General features: G+C 33.5%; 1 protein-coding gene across 1 annotated transcript in view; it reads left to right on the forward strand.

The window, feature by feature from the left end:
• Positions 1 to 24136, forward strand: part of CSMD1 (CUB and Sushi multiple domains 1) — a 1057667-nt gene that overhangs the window by 778024 nt on the left and 255507 nt on the right. The window contains exons 12-13 of the mRNA XM_005426386.3: positions 3187 to 3299; positions 22113 to 22295. Coding sequence (XP_005426443.2) covers positions 3187 to 3299; positions 22113 to 22295 — 296 coding nt within the window. The remainder of the gene's footprint in view (positions 1 to 3186; positions 3300 to 22112; positions 22296 to 24136) is intronic.

Genomic DNA, 24136 nt, shown 5'->3' on the forward strand with positions numbered 1-24136 from the left:
GAATTGTTTTTTCCCTTCCAACAGTCTTGGCCCTCTTCCTATACCCCAAGATGTGAATCCGAGGAAGCGGTTGTATTTTGTTTGGTTCATATCTATCATCTATGGTTAGACCACTGGCATTTTGAAGGAAGGAGGCTCTTCCTATTTGATGAGTTTACATTTTTCAGTTGTGGCTTTTCTTTTTTTTTTTTTTTCTTCTTTTTCTCTTTTTTCCCTCTTTCTTTTTTTTTTGCTTGCATTCTGTAGAGACATTTATATTAATTGAAAGTATTCCATCCTACTCATAAAGACTTAGAATTTCAGCGTTCATCTTATCTGTGTTCAGAAATTATCAGTGTAGGTCTTGTACATTAATCAGATTACCGAGTACAAAGAGAGCCATTTAAACAGTTGTTAGTTGGTCCTGCAATAGGTTTACACATCTAAATAGCCATTGAGAAATTTTTGCACAAAAACCCACAAGTTGCCAGTTATCTTTCAATGTATATGTAAGCTTTGCATTTTCTTTCTTTGTATATGTATTTCTGCAGGTATTTCCTAAACTACTTTTGTTTATGTTACTCACTGCCTGGTGGGGTATCTTCTTTCCTAAGCTGGCTATATTATTCATTTAAATCAATGTCCCAACTTCATCAACATTCATTATTTTATCAGCAAGAGAATGCTAAATATTCTGACTATACCTAACATCACTTTGAAGCTGTACAGCTCCCAATTAATTAAGTAAGCAGCTCAATTTTCAGACTAAGAAGCTGCTTTACTTTCATTCTTACACAGGTCAAACTGAACAACCTAGCTATTTATCATTGTTTCCTGATTTTCTTACTTATCCAAGCTAAGCACTGTTTGTGTGTTTGCATATGCTGAGCTATAATGGATTTTTGCTTTCCCTCCTTTTCTGCACCTATAGTATCACAATAATCAAAACCTTACTAAGGTCATAACACTAGAAATCTTACAGATCATATTAGAGCAAACTCAGCCGTTTTCTCAGTGGTTCCAGGTGCTGTACTCAGTAGTAATGAGTAAGCCCATTCTTCTCATATGGGACTTTGGTTTTGAACTTTATTTTCAATATCTCTAAGTAAGAACCCAAATTATTGTAGATATGGGATATAATCACTTGTCCATAACCTTGATTGAAGACAGAGAATTCCTACAACTTATCTCATGCTTCCTCAGTTCTCATCTTGTTTCTGCTCAGTCTCTCCTTTTATTATGTCCTTGCATTTAAGTTTTAACATATTAACATCTGTGTTGTATTAAACACACAACAATTCACACCACTTGTATTAAACGCATTTACAATTCTCATACGTATACAGTAATACATTACACAACAATACTTATACATACACAGTAATATATTATACAACTATACTTATGCATTACAGTAATACATTATACCAGTTACATTACACCAGCATCTATCTCTACTTGTCAAGGCGGTCATAATGCAAAGTAAATACCTCAAATGTCCCAAAACAAAGCCCTCAAATGTCCCATTATTGCTTGTTGGTGGCTCACCTACTTCCAGGTGTCTTGACTGGAGATAATCAGGTCCAGACCTCCTTGTGGCTTCCCCCTGCCACTCTCAGCTACACCAACGCCGCCTCCCCCACTCCGTCCCAGTGGGTCACAGTAACCCTACACAGTTTACACTAATACTTAATACTTACACATTACAGTAAACATTACAACAAACACTAATACATTACAGTAAACATTACAACAACTGAGTCCATCCCCTCCAGGGGCTTTTCCTGATGCATGTCCATCCCCTCCAGGGGCTTTTCCCAAAGCACACAGCCAGAAGCATCTGCAGCTAATCCAGCAGTGATCCAATGAAGGATATTGCTGCCAGACTGCCACAGAGCCCTGGCATGTCCAAAGCTTCTCCAACCCTGTCTTGGGGTCTACCCTCCTGGGGTCAATGTTCTTCTGATATTATTCACCCCTTCCAGGGGAACTCACCATCTTCTCCAGGGACTCTTCTGGTCCTCACCCTCTCCTGGGATTCTTCTCTTCTCTCCTGGGGTTCCTGGTCTTCACAGCAGCATTCTCCTAGCTCTTCTTGCAGTCTTCTGACTCTTTGGCTGACTCCACCCTTTTATGTCCCTTGCTCTTAATTACTTACAGGTGTTAACACAGCTGCAACTCATTGGGGAATACTGTGCCCCCTTACAATTCTCCCTACACATCTGGTTTATTATATTTAAATAATATGTTTTTGAAATAATCCATACACTGTTTTCTTGGGAAATTCTGCTTCTAGAACATCTTATCTTGGTTTGGCACATCATTAGTTTTACTTAACTGATGCCTATTTGTTTTGCATGATCAAGACTGAGGGCTGGAAGAAAGACAGAGAATTTTCTGGTTTGTATCTGATAAAAGTTTAGTTAGTGACATTCTACTGCCACTTCTTATGGGTGATTTTTCCCACTGCTTTTTGTAAAACTGTATACCTATCACCAGGATCTGAATGGTCGTTCAGGACTAGAACCTGATTATGCACTTGTTTTTTACTATGAAGAAGCAGTCTTTCCTAATGATTCTTTTTGACACACAATTGTTTAGTATCAGAATTATAGATGTATAAGTGACACTACTGACAAGTGCTGAAGTTTTATGATGGGATTCACCAGTTTGCCTTATATGTGTTGTATACTGCACTGTACTTATCTATACAGAGTTATCACACATTTTTGTGTGAGAAATGGCAGTTTCCCTGAAATTTGAGAGATCACTCTGGGTTATTTGAATGGAGTAAATGTGATTGTAGTAAGTTCTGGAGACACAGGCTGTAAGGCATGTAAAACAATTTTCTCCACTTTTAAAAAGCATAGCAGAAAACCAATACTGAACCAAACAGGTGAAAACTAATTCATTCAGTCACTCTCATCTCTCACAATTACTTATCTCTCAATTACTTAATGGAAACTTTAGGTAGGAACAGCTTTATTAGAAGTTTTTAATAATTGTTGAATACAGTAATTCAAAATATTTTTTTCTATTACTTCACATTGTTCTATTTCATATAGAATAGTTCATTTTATCAGAAAAACTGATTAGTACAGGATACGAATAACTTAAAAGCCAGAGTTTTGTGGTAGTGGTGGTGATAGTAGTAGTACTAGTAATTTATGTGTCTACAAATGACTTTGCCATTTATCCTACATGCAGACTCACTGGATCTAGTGTTCCTGATCTTATTGTGAGCATGAGCAACCAGATGTGGCTTCATTTACAATCTGATGACAGCATTGGCTCACCAGGATTCAAAGCTGTTTATCAAGGTATGAGCTAAGTTAACTATTTTAAACTTATGTTGTATCTTACTTTGTTATACCCCAAAAAATTAATTTCAAATAGGAATTTAGTCCTTTCACAAACTAAAGAGGTTTTATGCTGTTTCTATTGTCAACTAATAGTAAATGAAGACATGGATTTTCAAATACCTACAAAATAACTAAAATATTTGCAAGTAAAAATGAAATGTATTGTTCTAATACTTTTTGCTGGGAGGTCAATAGAAGCTACAAATTTCTAATATATTTGAAAGGTCCTAAATTTTTATATTTTGCTAGCCCATATCACACTGGATACTATTGGAAAAAATATTGTTAATATTCTAAGACTTTATTGGGGTACTTGTAAAACATATTTTCATGCCTCACTGAGAATCTTCACAGACCTAAGTCAAAATTAGTATGTAATGAAAACAACAGAACAGATATATTGTATATTATTGTGGAATTAGGAAGGTGTATAGAATTGTGGATATTTAACTAAAATAAATTACCTAAGTTAGCCTCATTTGTGTTGCTTCTGTCTCAAAGAAATGAGAATCTTTGCAATTTAAATATCTTGGGTTTTTTTTTTTATGGTTTGAAATTCAGTACCTTCTGAAGTTGATTAATTGTATTAAAAATACCTGATATCTCTTAGTATGCATTCATGTATTGAATTTTTCCCTTTTCAATAGGTTGTATAGACCTGCAGCTAAAAAGAGCTCTTTCTTATTAACATCTGGCATAATTTTCTGTTAATTTCCATGTTAATTAGTTTACCTTAAGGATAAGGAAAAACACTTGATACTATTTTCAATAGTATCTTATGGGCACATATGATGAAAATTATTTGATAATAATCTTGTCAAAATTAGTTTTGTACGAAAGATGCTGAAAAACATTGAGAGACTTTTCACAGTTCAGTAACTGAAAAAAAACTGATTTAGAAGAGTGGGAGTGCTCCTTAAACATTGTCCATAAACTGAAGTACTCTAAGTGTTTCACTTCATTTCTAGTTACCTTACTGGGTCAATACCAAACCAGGCAAAATAAAGAATGGAAAGTTATGGAGATGTTAACCTCAAGTTTAGAAAGCTATACATTTATTGCACTAAGGACATTAAGGCTTGGCTGAGCAGGTTTCTAGAAGTAGCGTCTGTGGCTGTGACATATTGTGAATGTTGAAAGGAACAGGAAGGGGAAATATTCCCCAGTGATCAGCCAGGAAACATGGTGGTACTTCTCCACACCAATAGTTTTCTACTAGTGGTCTCTCCTTTGAGGCAGGTGGTGATGATAGCAGTGATTCGGGCTGTACTGCCGCCACTATTTTTCCCTAGCACTGTCTTTCTTTGGGACTCACTCAAGCTCACTATTTGTTATTCCCACTCATGGTACTGACTGGAGCATGATAATCAGATCGACTGTTTTACATTCATAGTTTAAGTTTCTGTGAGCACATATTGCTGGATAATATTTGAGTGTTTTAATTATTATTATCTCCTTCTTTTATGCACCATGTTTTGGTTTTCTTTAATGTGAACTGAAATCAACAAAATAAGGAAAACAGAGGAGAAAGTAGGTGTGATTCTCATGAGGGTGGCAATCACTTCCCATGAGAATACTCCATAACAACACTACTGAGATTTGCAGGTCCATGGCCATGAGAATAACCATATGAGAACAAGGACAATTACAGAGGCTTTTGAAACACAGTCCCAATTGCTCAAGTGTGATGTACAAGAGCTGTGAATGAAAAAGCGGGTGCAGGCTTGTTGCCCTTCTCTGTCTAAGACATTAAAGAATCTTAAGACATTGTGCCATGCATTAAGCCTGTACAGTTACAGAGCTCAACTATGTTTTATTGCATGAGCACAATCACATACTCTTTATCTAATTACTCTTTATCTTACCCCTTCTTGTCCGTTCTGTCATGATTTTATCTCCTGTACTCAAGTAATTTCTAGGGTTTGCGTTTATTTAGAAAATATTTTGTCTTTAAAATTTTCATTTGTGAAATATATTCAGTGGAAATAGTGATTATAAATTGGAGACAGAGTGCTGGCAAAAGTTATATATCTGAAATTTACACTGTTTCCTCAAACCTTCATAATTTCCTCAAAATTATGAACTTTACCTTCTCATAACCCTATGAAAAAAGTTCAAAATTTTAAATTTTATATATCAGATGATATATTTTTTCTGCTATAATTTCTTTCTGGTACTTCTAATGTAAATTAATCTGTTGTAATTTCTGTATTTGTCTAATGATGTTATTTTATTTATGGAGTTCAACCTCTTACTTCTGGGGACTTTCTGCAAACACCTGAAGTACATAATGTGTGTTTTGCAGTAGCAATAGCATCTCTTTGATGAAGTATATTGTTATCATTTGGCAGCTGGATTTTGGCTTTCAGTCTTGTTTTCCAACCAGTTGTGGGTTATTCTGTTTTTTTAGTTTTGCAAGTCAATTTCAGAATTCTAAAGTCTGAAATGTTTACAAGTTCAAAAGTATAGTGAATGTTTTAAAATGAAGGTGAATTATAGATGTTTTTCTCTTTTTCATTTCAATGGTCTCATTAGTTTTATTAGACTTTTCTCATCTTTTATTGTTGATGAAACTTTTAACCATCTGCACTCTCAATACATTTCCTGCTTTAGGCTAAGTATAAAGTTTAAACTTTTATTGTGTCACAAGGTGCCTGAATAAATCTCCTTCCCCTTGTTTAGCAGTCAAAGAACCTGTCTAAAAATAGAATCTCATTTTAATTGTGAGAAAGTTAATAGATTGTGACATGTAACCTCAAGGACACTGTCTTTGTGATTGCAGTTAGCTAAAAAGAAGGCAAACTGCAGTCTTTGATGGCTTGTACATGTTCTGTAGACACAAAAAGGGCATCCTTATTTGAAACTTTTTTCCCAAAAAGTTGTGAGTTTTGCTCAGGATTGGAACAAATTTCTCACCCTCTTGGGACATATTTTACAGCTTACCTATTGAATCTTGACTTTGTATCTATTTTTTTAATATATATTACTACTTAAATAATGTCATAGTATATAGAAAATTCTTACTGTAACTGAACTTCATCGCATTTTAATTATTAAGAAAGGATATTAATGATGCAGTTCACCTATCTTACATTATTAGCATGTCCACCTAAAAACGGCATGAAATGATGCTTGTAAATGAACTGATATGCATAACAGATTTTATGTATGAATAGTAAATTTAATCCTATTTACAATTTGCCTGTGGGATTAAGGTCAGGATAATGCAGCATGTTACAATGACAGCAGGCCTTGTGGCAGTATCAAACAGTGGTGTTAGTTTGCGGTTGCAACCAAAAAAAAAGACTGATAGATTAGTATGTGCCTGAATTTGGCTTATTCCACTCATTTTATGGGTGTGCCACATCTATATAAAGGTGCTTTATGGCTGTCAGGATCCAAGGTGGATCATGCAGCCAGCTGATCATTAAGCTGCTTCCATGCTTGTGGTCCTATTGGCTGTACCACACTGACATAAAAGCACATGACAGCTTGAAGTTTTAGATGTGAATGTTTTATGACTTTATTATGCTTGAGGTGTTTCTCCCATTCAACCCTGTGAATCTTTAATTCTGATAAAAAAATTTAATCTTTTGACTTCCAGACTTTATGATAACAAGTATAACATCTATTTTATAACCTGTTTAGAATTCATTTTTTATTCCTGACTTTACATGGTTATGTAAAGCAATTAAGTTATTTCACTAGCCTATCCTTTAGTTCATAACAGTGTTATAAAATAAATCTGGTGACTCAGTGATATAATTCCAGCATTTTATGTAATTTGAAGTTATTAAGAATTCTTGGAGAGGTCAGGAAGTATATCAGCTCCTTCAAGCAGCTGAAAATGTCAGACTTACAACCTTTATTTGTATTGATGTTCAACTGAGCAGTTAAGCTTGTAAGCTCTTCATTATGATTGTTTGGAAGAAGATTCTTCTTTCCACTTGAGACTAGTGGAAAAATACTTTCAAAAATATATTTCAGTCAGATAAATGTCAGTTATCTTTTTGCATACAATTACTTTATATGGCCATGTGAAGCATTAGTAAACCTTAAATCAGTGCAGTTTTTTACAAAAAAATAGCGAGCTTATAAATCTTATTACACTACCAATATTGATATAAAACTTTGTTACTGCTTGGAGGATTAATAAAACCTGTGCTGAAAAAATAAATGAAATTAAGACTTTCACAATTGGACATGCACACAGGGAAATCATTATTTACAGTGTAATGCTTGGAAAGAAAACAGATATAAATAATTCAGTGAAAACACTGAGTTTCTTTTGCTTTAACCTGTTCTCTCTTTCATAAGTTTAACATATATTAAGTTTTATTCTTGTATTAGGTTTGTATGCATTATAATTTAGAGCATTATTCAAATGTGTCTTTTTGGAGTACAGACAATCAATATGTTTCATGTGAATATTTTTATTTATTAAAGCTACTTGGTTCTGTGAAGAACAGTCAGAGTTCCATCATAATACTGTATGAATGAATCTGTTTGTAGTGATACAAAGGGCAGGTTAGTTTTTTGGACGGACAAATGTCAGTCACTTAATTTCTGCCACAGTGTATTATCAATTATTTCCAGAATCTTTCCTATGTTTTTGTCTGACCTTTTTAGAGTATACTGTTCAGATAAGCCTAGAACAGGCATTTCTCCTTTACATCATAACTGAATGTTCTTTCAATAAATAAATAGTACCACCAGTAGGTTACTAATAGAGTGAAAAGAGGCACACTAAGTTACTGAAAATTACTGCAGCAGTTTCAAAGAAATTTTTAATAGTGGGAATGTGTTCGCCTGAGTTTTGTATAATATTTTGGGTGGCAGACAGGACACAGTTTTCATCTAGGAAATACGCATGAGCCTGAGGAACATAATATAATAGTGATATGCTTTAACTTGTTGAGTGTTTTGCATATTTGTATATTAGCAGACTGTGGTGGATAAGACCAAATTTCTGTCTCTGCCACAATCCTTTACTAAACAATCTGAAACAGAAACTCAGTGAAGAGAATAAATAGGAATAAGCATGTAGCATCCTATAACCCATTCTCCCTCCTAAATTAACAAAATAACAAAACAAAAATGGCTAGATCAATTACAAATTTGTTAATAATTTTTCCTTTTTAATTTTTATATTAATTGTGTAACTCTGCGTCTAATGTCGTGTTTTTATTAGAGGACTTTTCAGATCTTGGTATCATTATGCTGAACTCTGCTCCACAAAAATACAATCAATGTCTGCTACTCATCTCAGTCAGCCTTAAGATTGACTTCTATTTGTTCAGTTAACAATGTATTAGCCTCTTTTGCTATAGCCTTTAATACAATGCATTCTATTGTGCCGATCATGGACATTGTCAATATGCTGCATAAGAAGATGCATAGTAAAGGAATTGAGGAATATCTTTATTAATGTGTCCATTATTTAAAATTCAGAATTTAAAAAGTAAAATACACTAAAACTCTTGGAACTTTCCGTATTTACAATTTGATTAGGTACAGCCAACAGACAGCACATATGTTCTTTCTTAGTTATATGACATGACTGGAGCTGGGAAGCTGCTGCCTCCCTTCCCTTCCAGACTGCAGCTTTGTCTGACTGATGACACATACCTGTATTTATATCTTTTCAGCTATTGATTTAACAGGTTAAATTTAAAGCCTTTGTTTGCTTCTCTTCATAAAATTATTAAATGTTGAAACAATAACGTGTCTCTGAATAACAGAGAATATTTATGTTTTAACTCAGCCAGTGAAGATCATTCTGTTGGTCAAACTTGTTTGGAAAGAAGTTTCAGATAATAATTAAACACATTTTTTATAGAAAACTGATCAGATATTTTTATAGATTTAATGGTTTATATATTTTTATTCAATGTTCATTGTTCAGTATGTTTGACCTTAACATGAATGTTATTCCCAGACTTTAAAGTTTAAACTTACCATGGCTTTTAAAAACCATTATTAACATTTGATGATTTTTTCAAAGACTAGGAACAAATGGTAAAAATAAAACTGGCATAGAATATGATTCTTGTATCATATTTTTGAGCAATAAATACAAGTAACTGATCTTTTGGAGTCTTTTTTGTTTATTGTTTTACTTCTCACAGGTCTTTCTTTGTACTTTTTTCCTTCTACTGAAAGCAAACAAGAACTGGAACTGAACAGTTTAATCTAAGTGTTTGAAACATAAATCCTAGTCTTTGCTTCTTAGCAGATACAGCTAAATTTGAATGTTTGATCAACAATTTAATAATTTTAGGTAAACAGAAATAGGTGTTTTACCAGTTAAAACTTTCTCTAATTTTTTTGATATAGAAAACACGGCAGTGTATGCACCATAAACTTAGCTGTCCATTGATGTTGCTTAACAACACAGTGCTTTCACTCTTTAGGCCAAAATAATTCTCTTTTAGTAAGAGAACTACACTGCCCCATCATTTTGAAGCCTTTGGATGCATGACACTCACTCTATGGTTTCAAAAATCAAGCACTTGATTTTAAATGAGTAAATGTTCATTTTGTCTCTCCAGTAGTGACACTTGGTTTAAGCTTTATTTTCATGTCTATGTTACTTTAAATAAACGACCTTTTTCAAATAGTAATGAAAGAATTATTGAATTATATGATGACTGACACACATTGGTCTCTATCAAAAGAGTCATAGAAACATTTAGGTTGAAAAGAACCCTGACGATCATTGCGTCCAATTAGTAACCTAACATTGCCAAGTCCAAAACTTCTAATATGGATGCTTTTTTTTAAGTATATCTATCACAGAAAAGTCTGAATGATCTGTGTGAAGTGATGTTATCCCTGAAGTCAATAAACTTTTAGGAAAGCATTGTTTTAATAAGCTTGATAAATATTTAATTTTCTCCTCTAAGGCAAAATGCAATATTATTGCAGTTTTTCTTAAAACAATTAATTATCTGGAAACCAAAGGAAAAAAAAAATCACAGGATTTTCTGTGCATGTATGTGCATGATGTCAGCATACTAAGTTCTTTTTGTGACACAGCACAGGGTAACTTTATAAAAAAATACTAAATGAATATTCTTATTATAACCTGAAGAAAAAGATAAAATGACCCTAAGACACTGTACACAAAATCCTGCTTCCAATCAAAACTTTATAGTAGACATTTTAAAAATACATATATATGTATTTACAGATATATAAAGTGTATTTCACATATTAGAATAATTTCAAAGAATCTGGATAATCTCTCCCCTCAAAATTTACCCAGAATTTTTCATACTGTGGTTTTTTGTATGTGTATTAGAATACATATTATACCACAAAATTAATTCAGTAAATTTTGCATAAACTTTTAAAATAATACAGCTAATCTTATATTTACTGTTATTATATATAAAGACCATGTTCTGTTTTTTAAGATAACCCAGCTGTAAAAGCTGATATTCTTTTGATGAAAACCAGTGATAAAACCCTGCAAATAGGAACTACCTTTATTTTTTGAAAATGTCTATTACATCTGCAAGCAGATGCTCATAAATGTTAAAATTAACAAGGTACAATAAATCTGAAGTACAGATTTAGCTGAGTAATTTACCTTAAATTCCTATGTAAGCGCTCTCCTTCAGAGACATTTTGACCTTTCATAACTACAATTCAATCTTATTTGAAAGAAGAATACAAATCCCCTGGAGAGGATTAAATCACAGTGGTCTGAGGACAAAGGCACACCTGAGTGAGTAGTTTTGTATCAGCAATGATGAGAGAGACGGGGAGACTGAGAAGTGGTCAGAATCTGACTTTATTGTGGACTACATATGCTTATGTAGTATTCTAGGAAGGCTAGTAATGTTTTACTACAATGATGCAGTTAATCATTGCATAAAAAACTTACACATTTTACAGTATCCCTTGCTTGCAGAACTTGATGTAATTTTCTTTTCTGGTAAATCTTGATTTAATCTTCAGCTTAGTCTTGATTTAATCCTCAAAGTTCTGTTTGCTCTTGCCAAGGCATTTTGATTTGATAATCTCTTATGCCAGCCAGGTTCAAAGTCCATCATGTGTGTTCCAACAGTTTTGCATGTCTTTTCATGTGGCTTTAATGGCCTTAGTTGTGTTCTTTTCCTAGTTAGGGAGAAGTGTGTTTGTGTACATGTTGTTGTGGCTAAGCCCAGCAGGGGCAAGGAAGGAGAGATTCTCCATGTTTCCTTTGAGTGGCCAGACCTGGTGGGACAGTCATTCCATGGCTGAGATGCCACCCCTAGGGTTTAGGGGAGGGGGATCAGAGGTGCTCTTCGTAGGCAGGCCAGGATATACAAAGGTACAAAGGTGCCTGCCCCGGGCTTTATCATTAGAGTGTTGGTGTATGACATCAGTGTTCTCCATACAAATCTTCACCTGCTTTCATCCAAATCCTTGGAGTCCTGATTGCTGTCCACTGTAGGCCATCTCCATCACTGCTAACTTCTTGTATAGGGTGTAAATTTATTTAGTAAAACTGGTGTCTTAGGAATGCTGTACTGGAATTTGGCACAACTCACATAATATTTTTTGTATAGTGGATTCATTTTAGCTGTTACTGAGATTTTAAAAAGATCTGGAATTTCTTGTTCATATTCATTTTTCCATCTTTTTAAGCTGGGCTAGATTCCTATTATCATCTCACTGAAGTAAATTGCAGTTTTTAGGATTTGGTGCTCATTGGTATGGTTTTCTTTAGGTAACTAACACCATGAAAAGACAAAAGATGGTCAGGTTTGGGTCATTAAAGTTTCTCCATAATTTGTGCCTTCATTATAGTCGGTATAGTATATAGAAATTCATTTATTGAATTTCTTAAATGTCACTGCTGATTACTCGGTCACATGATTTCAAATGAAAAATTATATTTGAATCTCAAATATTATTGAAAACACCATACTGGTAGTTGGTACAAAAGAAAGATCTGTGGGAAATATTAAGCAACAGTTGAAGATTTTGATTCTGACGCGCAGTTGTCTATTAGTGAGATCCTCTAAAAAGAACATTTATTTCACTAAAGAGTGAAGTAAATGTTCTTCTTCAGAGTTCTTCAGTACTTTTTATCTTTCCCAAGTCCTTTCAACCACTGCATGATTTATCTATTGAGCTCATAAACAGACATAAATTTTACACTTTGACTGAAATTGATGTGACATACTAACACCTCCACTCGTTGCAAAGTCAGCATATCCTTCAGAACAGCCTTTTTTATATTGCTCTCTCATTTTATTAGCAATTTAGATTAAAGGGGCTTGTTATTCAGTTGAAATAATGGCTTATTTTAAGTTGTTGTGAAATTTGAGAAAAACAGTACTTCCTAATCTGAAACATTATCAAGGACAAATTTCATTGTGCATTTGTGCATTTTGTGCATTTGATTTCTTTGTTGCATATATGGCAGCATATAAAAAAATCCATTCAGACTCTTTATTATATATGAGAATTGCTGAATTAAGTTACCAAAAGGTACAATATCTTAGCATTGTGTGTGTTTGCAAGCTCTGTTTGCATATGAACACTTCTGAAAACTCAATTTTACTTTAATCATAAAGAATTAACAACATTTGCTAGAAAATGGATCATCTGAAATATGGATCTTGTTGTTCTCAGAACATCACTTATAAAAGATTGTAGATTGAAGGCTTTTAAGTGCAAAAATTAATTAACTACATCAAATGGGATATATGTGCAGGTGAAGTTGAATCAAATGAGTTGACTGTCAGTGAAAAACAGTTTGCAACTGCCTTGTACCTTCACTTCTCCTCTGACCTTTCTGGGCCAGCATAGCCATGGCCAGGCCTCTCTTCAGTAGGACATTATGCACACTTCTTGAAAAGATTTTAAAAGAGAATTTCCTTTACAATTCACTCATAGGCTTGGCATTAGTTGTCTTTTCAAAGGGTCTTTATTTTTCCTTTCAGAGTCCAAAGAATAGCATGATGCTGAAGGAAGTTTTGGAAAGCAGAGCATTATTCAAACAAAATCATCACAAGTAGATGCAAAACAAAGCAGTGAATGTTTTGCAAATACTCTCACAGTATCAGTTGTAATATAGAAAATAAATGAAGCATGAGTCTTGTAAATACATATGTAAACTGTTTCCAGTCTATGTCTCCAGTCATGCCTGTTGATGTGTTTTTCCAATCATTTGAAAGAAAAGAGATTTAGGACCATTTCTTTCAGGTAGTGAATAAATTTGGCTTTGTTTCAATGCTAGACAGTGACATTAGCATGTGTGCACTTGCATAGCCTTCCTTGCAGAACTAAAAGTTTAAGTGCTTCAAAAAGAAAAAAGCCAGAAGATACAAACCTTTTTTGATATTCCCTATGATTTGCAGTACTCACCACATTTCAATCTATCTGTCTTTGATAATTCCAGAGTCTTAATATTTGTTGCCACTTTCAGTTTTCTAATGTCTATATGACCTCTGAAACAGTAAAATATTTTTATACAGTCACCTTTATAGGAAACATGATAAAAAAGCTTTCATTTGTTAATTTTTCTATTGTACTGTATTAGCATGCTGTAGAAAAGGTGAATGAGCTTTTGTGAGTATCATTTCTCAAGTTTATTCAGCTTGCAACTGAACTTTGCTGGACTGTGTTTCCAAGTATTATCATTTTAAGTTTGGTTCCAAATCTAATCACCTGCTTGGAACCATGGCCAGAGGTTCCACCTGTGGTTTTTTTGGTAAAATTACTATGCAGAGGAAGGAGGATGAATTTTAACAGATTCTAGCAAGAATCAGATGTAAAAAAATAATCAATTTTTTTGGGTTTTTTTTTTCGAATTTCCATTCATTCACTTAATTCCATTCTTAATTTCAACACACAATATGCTCAAGAAAAGTAGGTGCAACGTATTTATTGGGATTGTCTTTTAATCTGCCAATATTGAAAGTATATAAAATAATCTGAGTATTCCTGATCTGTTTGCTTGTCTACATTATAGACATTTTTTTAATGAACAGATTTTAATTGTATCCTGGTGACTCTATGAAGGCCACAGTTAAGCTTTGCTATATAGTAACAGACACAGGATTTCCATGTAGCAGTTTACTGAGGTTTTTAGGTTTGTTCAGTTAATCTCAACATACAAATGATATTCAGAGAGACTTTTTTACAGCAAAATAACCAATACTGTGAAAACACCATCATAACACAACCTGTCCTCCTTCCTTTTTTCTTCTGGGTGTGAAAATGGAAAACCAAGATGTTGAATGGAATTTTAAGACTAAGTCCAGTCTATCTAATCAAAGTCAAATAGATAATGCTCATGAAGACTCCCCTATGTGCCTCTGTGAAATTTCAGTTTTTAATTGCTATCACTGAAAAAACCACATGGATTTTAGTTGTTTGTTCATTTATTTTTGTGACTTTATACTATGCCTACAAAATATTTACATATACATATGGGTATGTTTATATGAAATAGCTTCCGGAATGAATTCTAAGCTGTGAGATTTTGTTTATTTATATGCAGAGTAGTTTTGTGTTATGTCATGTTCCTCAGAAAGTGTGTTTTCTTTGGGGAAAAAACCTCCTCCTGTTGTTAAACCTTGGCCATGTTGACATCTTTGGAAAGAGAAGGAAAGTTTGTCTTGCTTAATCCCACCTGTCCCTTGGACACCACCCCAGAACTCTTGGGTGACCAACAGGACAGGAGCCAACAAGGAGGGAGGCACAGTAAAAAAAACATGAAACATACAAGATATAGATAAGAAAAAAGGAGATTTTCTCTAGATGGAGAGAGTGTCCATGCAATAAAGTCTCAAAGTTAATCAAAGAGAGAAAATTTGAGATCTTGAGAAATTGTGCCTTGCCAAAAAAAACTAAGAGATGCTGGACTGAGTCCAACGCTAGAAAGCAGGATTTGTCCCAAAGGGGCAGAATATAGGAGAGGAGCGTAACACCTAAAGAGGTTTTCTCTTTTTTTTTTTCTGCAGAAGAATATTTTTGGAGCAATACTCATCCTTCTTGCTTCTTTGCTGAAATATAATGAGGGAAAATTATTTGGATGTCCACACTGTACTAATATTGGTACATTCAGTTGCTTCCAAAGCTAACATTTTCTGTTTGAGCACTTACTGCTTCTGCAACTGGCATTAGAAAAGTACTGAGTTGAAGCTCCAGCAAATCCACACGTGATTGTAATCTTTCATTTTCTATTATGAATCTGCACTTATCACTCCTGGTCTTTAAAGTGGAGGCACACCCACCGTAAGGTACTGAAGTGGATATTCAGAGAAAATAAGGTCTTCCCATCTAACATTAATTTTATTTTTTTATTTAAAATTCTCAGCTGCCATAGATTTTGGTGATGGTTTATTTTAAGAGTATGAGAAAAAGCAGTGCTTATATGGGTACATGTGCTTGAGAAGACGACACCCATAATGTATGTCAAGTTAAAGCATCTTGAAATAGTGTGGGGGTGTTGTTTACCTATTTTTCTGTAATATTTCTGTAATAAACTGGATTGTGATAAAAAAGTATAGATTAAGCTAACTGAAGAAGTTCTATTGTCTAATGTTTATTCTTTATTCACATTTTTCCTTCAAAATACTATAATTATTTAATTGCAATTCATTTACTCTGTGCTAAATTAATTTCCTATGATGCCAGTTCTTAATTAGAATGCCATGTGCCACTAATTTAAAAGGTTCAAAGTCCAAATATATTGTGTCATCTGAGTTTATAATCTGAATAACATATTGTTTGTATGACATGGCACATTTTCCATAAAACCATGTTAACTTCTGGCAATTATATTTTTGTCTTTTAACCCTTTAGAAATAGTGTTTTTATGTTGGTGGTTCCATCACTTTGCTAAGAATCAGTGTTCATTTTACAATCCTGTTACAAATTATTTGCTAGTAGCAGCTCATTGATTTTCTTTCTAGATAGCTACCAAGTCTTTCTTGTCAGGACTTACGATAATTTTAAGTACAGATGTTGAAGGATACTCCCTTATAAAGGAAGATAAAGTATGTAGATTTCCTAGTTGAAGGGGACCAATTTGATACATAGGTATTTTTTTTAATTCCTTGGTTCTTCTCTGTGGTTTTTGAGACAGTTAATGCATGTGACCTTGCTCAGTCATGGGGGATCTCCCTTGTTCTCCATAAGTTCTTGAAGATAATTGCTAATAGTTCCTTGACTGCTTCAGTTTCAGTACTGAATTTAATTGGGCCCTGTTCCTTTAAATGTGTCTGCATTTTCTAAACGGTCCTTAAGCTGTTCTCTTCCTATCCTGCCCTTCTTATAATTTTATTTAAACATTTTTATCTAAATAAGAGAAAATGTTCTTCATTGTCCTTTCCTGCAAGCTATTTTTCTTTCTCTTAATTTTAAGGACAATTTAATTCTACAAGTTTTGTCACTGCCTTCTTCTGCATTCTGTGGTTTGTCTTTTCACAATATTCACCCTTACCTTATTCTGATAATTTCTGAGGCAGCTGCACTTCCTTTTTCCTGTACTTCCCATTTTCCATAATATTACAAGTTTATTTCCACAGGATAACTCTGTGCTAACTTTTTGTTCAGGGCACTGCTCAGTTCTTTGTGCTGTCAGTCCCTACTCTTTCTGGTAGTAAAGCAAGATGAACACTATAATTTGAAAAATATCATGTTTCTTATCATGAAACATTTGAATACAAATCTACAGTGAGTACTAAAGCATATTGATACTTGACAATAATAGGTGTCTATGGAGGAAATGGTGAATTATATGGTGATAAATTAAGAGACAGAATATTTTCTGTTTCTAGTGATGCATGCCTTAAATAATTTGTCTCCCAATAAGATTTTCTTCCATATATTTGTCCAACAACTTTTTGAACACATGTATTTCACCACCCAGAAAAAGAAATTTTCAGCCTATTTAACTAGTTTTCATTTCCTCAGTAACTTTGATATTTTGTTTTCCTCCCTTAGTTCTAATGTTACCTTTTTTAAATGGAAGAGCAGTACTACATGTAAAATTCAACATGGAAATGAAATTTGTGAATGTTTTTGCATGAGGAGAGAAGGATATTCTCTATTTTGTTCACTGTTCCTTTCCTAATAATTCTTAACAATTTCAATAGCTTACAGTCTCATAGAATTGTTTAGTATGCCAGAGCCTCTGTTGCTGGAGTCCTAGTCCTAGTCAAGTCAGAACCTATCATTGTGCCTGCAAACTCATAATAATGATCTTTTTCCCATATTTATTTTTCTACAAATTTTGGTAATGAATTTAACATGCTTGGTTAGTAGCATGTTACATACATTTCTTTTGCAACAAGTAACAAAAAGTTTTTTCCTTATTGCAGTTCATATTTGATCTGCATTAACCGCTGAACATGTAAAATTGATTGTAAGCAAACCAACATTTTGTTTTTCTGCTTTCTGTAATAACATCCATAATATTTAAGTACACAGTATATATTAAAATTAAAGCACATATTGTAAAGTTTGTTTTCTGCTTTATTGTTTTCAAGGATTGTTATAAGATATGATGCAATACAATGTTATTATTACCAGCAAGCCACCATATGGTATGATAGTGAGCTGTTAGTTTAAATTGACTTCCTAGAAAAATTGGGTTTTTTTCATCAATCTGATTCTAAAGACATGTTTGGTTTTTTTTTTTTTTTTAGTATTGATACAGAATGCAATAAGGTGGAAGCAGCAAAAATTAATCTCCTGGATATGATCTGTGGTCTTTTTGATAACAGCAAGGACAAAACATTTCAGAGAAAATGTGAGAGCCTCTTAAAATGCAGTGGGGAACTATATGATCTGTGAAGGCCTTCTCTTTTTATATTTGGAGACTGATAATAAATTGCACTGTTAAATTTCTGTGAAGAAATTTACCGGAATAATGATAAAATTGTGATCATTTATAAAATTGTCATGTAAGGCCATCCTCTTTTTAGTTGTAGGCCAACCTCATTTTAGCTTTAATAGCCACTTTTACAGTGCAATTTTGTGCTTCTGAAATATTTTTTTGTATTGGTTTTGATTTACCATTCTCTTTTTTAGTAGTAGTTCCTATGTTCCATTGCAGGATGGGATCAATCACGTATATAATATTCCTTTTCTCATGTCTTCTTCTGCAATCCTGAGCATCTTTCTATCCCTTCTTATTTTATAAGGGTTTGCTTGCATAAGAGTATCTCCTTTGTGTTTTTAAACTACATTAGGTTTTATGACTGTTAGCACAGGGAGGCATGAGGAATAAGAGGAAATAAAATAAATCATCACTTTTCTCATATATGGAACATGAATTTCTGTAACCTCCCGGAGTTTAAATATTAAACTCTCTTTTCTTTTTTTTTTTTTTTGGTGGGGTAAATGTATACCTGCGCCAGTTCACAGCTTCCCTTAATCTATCTTGACTATAAATAATTATGAAATATTTTTAAATAATTAGTTTAGGTTTTAAAGCTATTGACTTCAACTTTCTGATAAAAACCTGAAGTTTATTTTATATCTCAAAAATAAATTTTTGCTCAAGTCAAATGTGTTAAAAACATGTATTTAGTTTAAATTGTATTTATACATCTGAATTATTAATGTGTGAGATTATTATTTATACTCTTTGGATTGTTTCCAGATTCAGATTTAATGATTAGATGATCCACTAATTGTCTAAGCTAGACTATTGGATAGTGTGAATGAAAACACAGCAACAGTAAGAATTTAATTTAAACTTTGTATTTATAATCTAGTCACAAGAGAGGAAAACCAATTAATTACTCTTTCCATGAATAGTACGTTTAAGAGTTCAAAATCTAAGCCATGTATTATTTTATTAAACATTTCAGATACCATAATCAAAGTCTTTACATCAAAAAATACTTGAATTGCAATGTGACACCTTTCAAATAGTAACCATGATACATATTTAAATGCTTAATATCACTTTTGAATCACCATATTTCTTCATTTGAAAGAAAACAGAGCAACAGAAATGTCTTTCAATTAAATTCAGATATGACCTTACAGTCAGAAATCTAATGTTGTCATTCTTCTAACATGAAAGAAAGAATATTCCCTGAAACTGAGTAAATATTTCTAGTTTACAAACAAGATGAAAAGTCTGTTTCCCAAGGCTATTGAAAGATGGTACATGAAAGCCAAGAACAATTGCATAAGATCAATATTAATATTTTGATAACCAGAGGGAGCTGATGTTTAAATTTAGGCTTGAGAGTTTATGTGCAAACTTCATGAAGTTCACACAGCTCTAAGAACTCAGATCAAAAGAAGTTCAGCACTGAATGAGCACACAGAATCATCCTAAAAGAACAGGGCTTTAATTACCGTGCTAAATAGGTTAGCATAGATTTTATTTTCATGTTTGTTCTTTTAAGAACATTTCCTATCCCATAGGATTTTTCTAAGACCTAAACATAACTTCAACAGAATTGGTCTGAAATGTTCTCTTTTGATGAATGATGATGCAGGGCATTTCTTAATTTATGAAACGCAATAATCCATATCTGTATTGGAGCAATACACACAATGCATCTCAGCTGCATTTAGACATTTTAAAAAATTGTTCAACGACTACATCAGTACAAGTCAAACAGGTAAAAAACCTGTGCAAAATCCCAGAGGACAGAAAAATTTTGGAAATCATTACACACCTACTACTCTAGATCTAAAGAAAGAGTATTATTTATGTGTAAATACAAAGCCATTATTTTGGTCTTCTGCGTGTTCCCTTAGTTTTGAATTGTTAATGTAATGAAATGCAGCTTTTGACTAAAGAGAATCAGAGAATCATTCAAGATCATCAGTCCAACCATTAACCCAGTTCCCCAACTAAATGATGTCCTTCGATGCCACATCTACATATTGTTTAAATAGTGCTGGGATGGTGACTCAGCCACTTCCCTGAGCAGCCTGGTCCAATGCTTGACAAGCCTCTCTGTGATCACCTTAGAGCACCATGCAGTACCTAATGGGAGCCTTCAAGAGAACTGCAGAGGGACTTTTCATAACAGCATCTAATGACAGGGCAAGGGGGAATGGTTTTAAACTGAAGGAGGGTATGGGATTCACATTCTCCGAACCAGAGAGAAGCAGTGAGAGAAGCAGAGAAAAGAATGATCAAAACAATTCTTATTTCATTTGCTGCGCCCATGTTGTGTGAAAGTGGAATGCATTGTGGAAGGTTGCTTACCTGAAGTGAATTGGTAATTGGATTCTAGTGTGAGTGTTTTGATTCACTGACCAATTGAATCCACGTGTATGTGTATCAGGACGGTCGGCTGACAGTCATGGGATTCTGTTGGGTGCTTGGCAGATTCAGTTTAGATGTAATGTAACACGGTGTAATGTAGTATAGAATAACGTAGTATGATAAAGTAATTAATTAGCCTTCTGAGATCCATGGAGTCCTACTCATCATTCATTCTTTGGTCGGGGGCTCCCTGTTTCCGATAGGAGGGTAGTTCTAGATTAGATTTTAGGAAGAAACTCTTTATGTACCATACCTTTCTCAGCATGTCTGTCAACAATCTGTTAATGACTGCTTTAATAGTGTAAACATAGTGGATTGATTTCACATGTCATAATTTTGTATCCTGTATCTTAAAATTTCTGTTGCTGAGTCAAGGTGTACACTTCTGCCAGGGTTTAACAGAATTTGATTTAACAATATTTGACAGCAAACATTTTCAATTGTGTTAAATTATGTTAATATTTAATTCAGTGAGTTGAATTTTCTTGTTATCTTGAATGTTTCTGATTTCATACCTTAGACTGAACTGTAAAATATTTAAAAACCAAGAACTTTATCTGTACTTTCATTTGAATCATATTTACATAATTTCATTACATATGCAGCAACACAGTTTATAGAATCAGAAGTGCTTTGTTGTTATTTTTTTCTGATCAAAGGCAAGTTAATTAAAAAAAAATTGCTTTCAATTTAATAGCAAAGAAATGGAGCCTTCATTTTTTGATAAGCAGTCATGTGCATAGTATTTTGTAAGATGATTCTGTCACAGGCATTTAATACTTACGTTTTCTTTTCTAATACTAATGGTATTCATAAATTCCATAAGACTTGAATTTTTTATAGCCTTATCTGGTGTATGTAGATTTGAGATCTACAAATTAAATAATTTAAGAAACAGAGCTCCTAGAGAATATCTTGAAGTATTATCCAAAATGTTAATTTATTTTCAGCATAGCTGAATGCAGTGGGGAAAAATGTGGCTCTAATTTGAAGTATGTGATTAAGAAATAATTCCTCAATTTTGTTTATATTATATTTCAGCTATTTTAACCTAAAATATATTCACTCTATTAGGGAGTTATATACTTTTAATCATATTGTTGATAGACTTATAAATGGAATTGCAGATGTGAGAATTAAGAGATTCTTTCATATGAGTATTTTGTGAGAGAAATGATCTACATGTACTATGTCTCCATGGGTAGGATGTAGACTGTGGCTTTATAATTTTACCTTCAAATATGCGGTAATTTGGTGCAGTCATGCAGTTAAATATAAGTATTTTGTTATTTTCAGCAATGCAGCAATGCAGGTATGGAAGCTATTAGCTTGTGAAAGGACTTTAGATCCTAAGTCATCTTTGAGGCAGTTGCACAGCATTTACGTCTAGTTCATTTTCAGCTGTCAATATTATTTTAATGTATAATGCCAAATATTTTGAAAATATTTCTGATACTGACATATAAATTGATTGAAAATATATGTTCCTTGTTATTGCATTTGAATTTTTTGATATTCAGAAATAGAGAAAGGAGGTTGTGGTGATCCTGGAATTCCATCATATGGGAAAAGAACCGGCAGCAGTTTTCTGCATGGAGACACACTTACCTTTGAATGTCAAGCAGCTTTTGAACTGGTGGGAGAGAGAACGATTACATGTCAACAAAATAACCAGTGGTCTGGCAACAAACCCAGCTGTGTTTGTAAGAATTATTATATTTTTTCTGTGTTATTTTTCTGACCTTAACCTCTTGCATTTCTTAACTTTTGTGACTAATCAACAGGAAAATACTTCAAAGTACCTTGAAGACTTTTTCCATCATGGGTTTTTTTTTTTTTTCAATTGTCTTGGTGGCTCATTTATGGGGAACGTCACGCAGGACTGTTTTCAGAATGTTCTTTACACTCATTTTCTATGTAATTGAACCACTTAACACTCTTCATGTAAATGTATGTTGAATTAGATTCTAAGTGAGCAATTCCTAATAGCAGAAAAGCATTCAAAAGGACTCTGTGGCACGTACAGGTTTCATTCAGGCAGTGCAAAACAGCCTGCAAACCCACATAAGAAAAGATTGGCTTTCTTTTTTTTTTTTTAATGTGATACATCACAAAGTTGTGAATATGAATATAAAGAAGTTAAGAATATGAAACATAGAAAAAGTTTAGGAAAGGTCATTAGTTGTGATTTTTGTTTTAAAAGATAAAATATATTTGTTGTTAAAAGAGGGTTGTTGGGTTAGTTTTTATTTTTGTGTTTGCTTGGGTGTTTTTTGTTTGTTTGTTTGTGTGGGGTTTTTTTGGGGGGGTGCAGTTTAGTTGGGTTGGGTTTTTTTCCTTTTCTTTTTTCTTCCTTTCTTGTAAAATAGAGCAAATCTTTCAAGTACACAGGTATATTAGGCACTTCAGTTGTGCAGATTATGTTAAATTTTCCTATAAAGAGTCGTACAAATCAGTACTGGATTTGACAACCATCGCAACCTTTGTGAGGTGTCCTATTCTGTTTGGACATGTATGTACTTTGAAGCTATGTTGGTACGGGACTTAACAAACTGAGCAAGATTGCTCTGGACCAGAATAATCCTCAATAGGCCTTGCAGTGCTGAATTGTGTCTTAGCATGTAAAACCTAGGCACAGAGACAGTTCAGCTGCAGTTCCCTTGGAAGACTGAAACACAAGAAGTTGTGTTTCTTCATGGTGCTGTATTGCATTGGATTGCTGCATCAGTTTGTGTTGGCCATGTAAAATATTTTACTGTGCTTCCAGTGTTACATATGCACATGCCCTATAAAAAAGCATGGAATATAACATCTACTTACATGCTCTGAGTTCAGTTTGACACATTTGAAGAGCTGAATAATGGTTGTCCTTTGCGTTAACTAATATTCAGTGAGTCTTACCCTTTCTGAATATACTGTACTTCTGCCTACAGTACCAGTCACAAGGTCAAAACTCTGAAACCAGTTAGGCAATGTCTTAATGAAAATTGGCTCAAAATAGTAACAAAGGAGTATAGCTATGAATAATTTTTGGTTTTGTTCTATGCCATCAAAGGAAAACTAGGGTAAAATAAGTTCAGACCATATACTCTTAAGATTTCTTGATTCAGTCACATTTAAATTTCCACTGTTATTTACATCAGAATGAACTTTGTATACTACAGACAAAACTGGCCCATGTGCTTGATTATTTTGATTGTTAAATACAGTTTAATGGATATTTGGAAAAAAAATCATTCAAATTTGGAGATCATATTTTCATTTTAGAACAAACCTGCCAATTTTTTGCAAATTCTGATGCATCAAGCATTACTTTTACTTTCATGGTATTCACTACATGCAAATCTCTTGCAGGCCCTGTTTAAGTCACTCAGATTCACTTGGGACACAAAATATTGGAGAACTCTTCTGAAAGTGTTAAACATTTTCTGCTTGTATGTATAGTAGTTTTGACATCCAGGCTTCAAAATCATTCTTTTCCACAAGAATAATAAAAAAAAAAATAGAAAGACAAACATTTATAAAGTTTGTGGATAGTATTTTG

The sequence above is a fragment of the Geospiza fortis genome, unplaced genomic scaffold (assembly GCF_000277835.1).
Source record: "Geospiza fortis unplaced genomic scaffold, GeoFor_1.0 scaffold56, whole genome shotgun sequence".
Lineage (NCBI taxonomy): Eukaryota > Metazoa > Chordata > Aves > Passeriformes > Thraupidae > Geospiza > Geospiza fortis.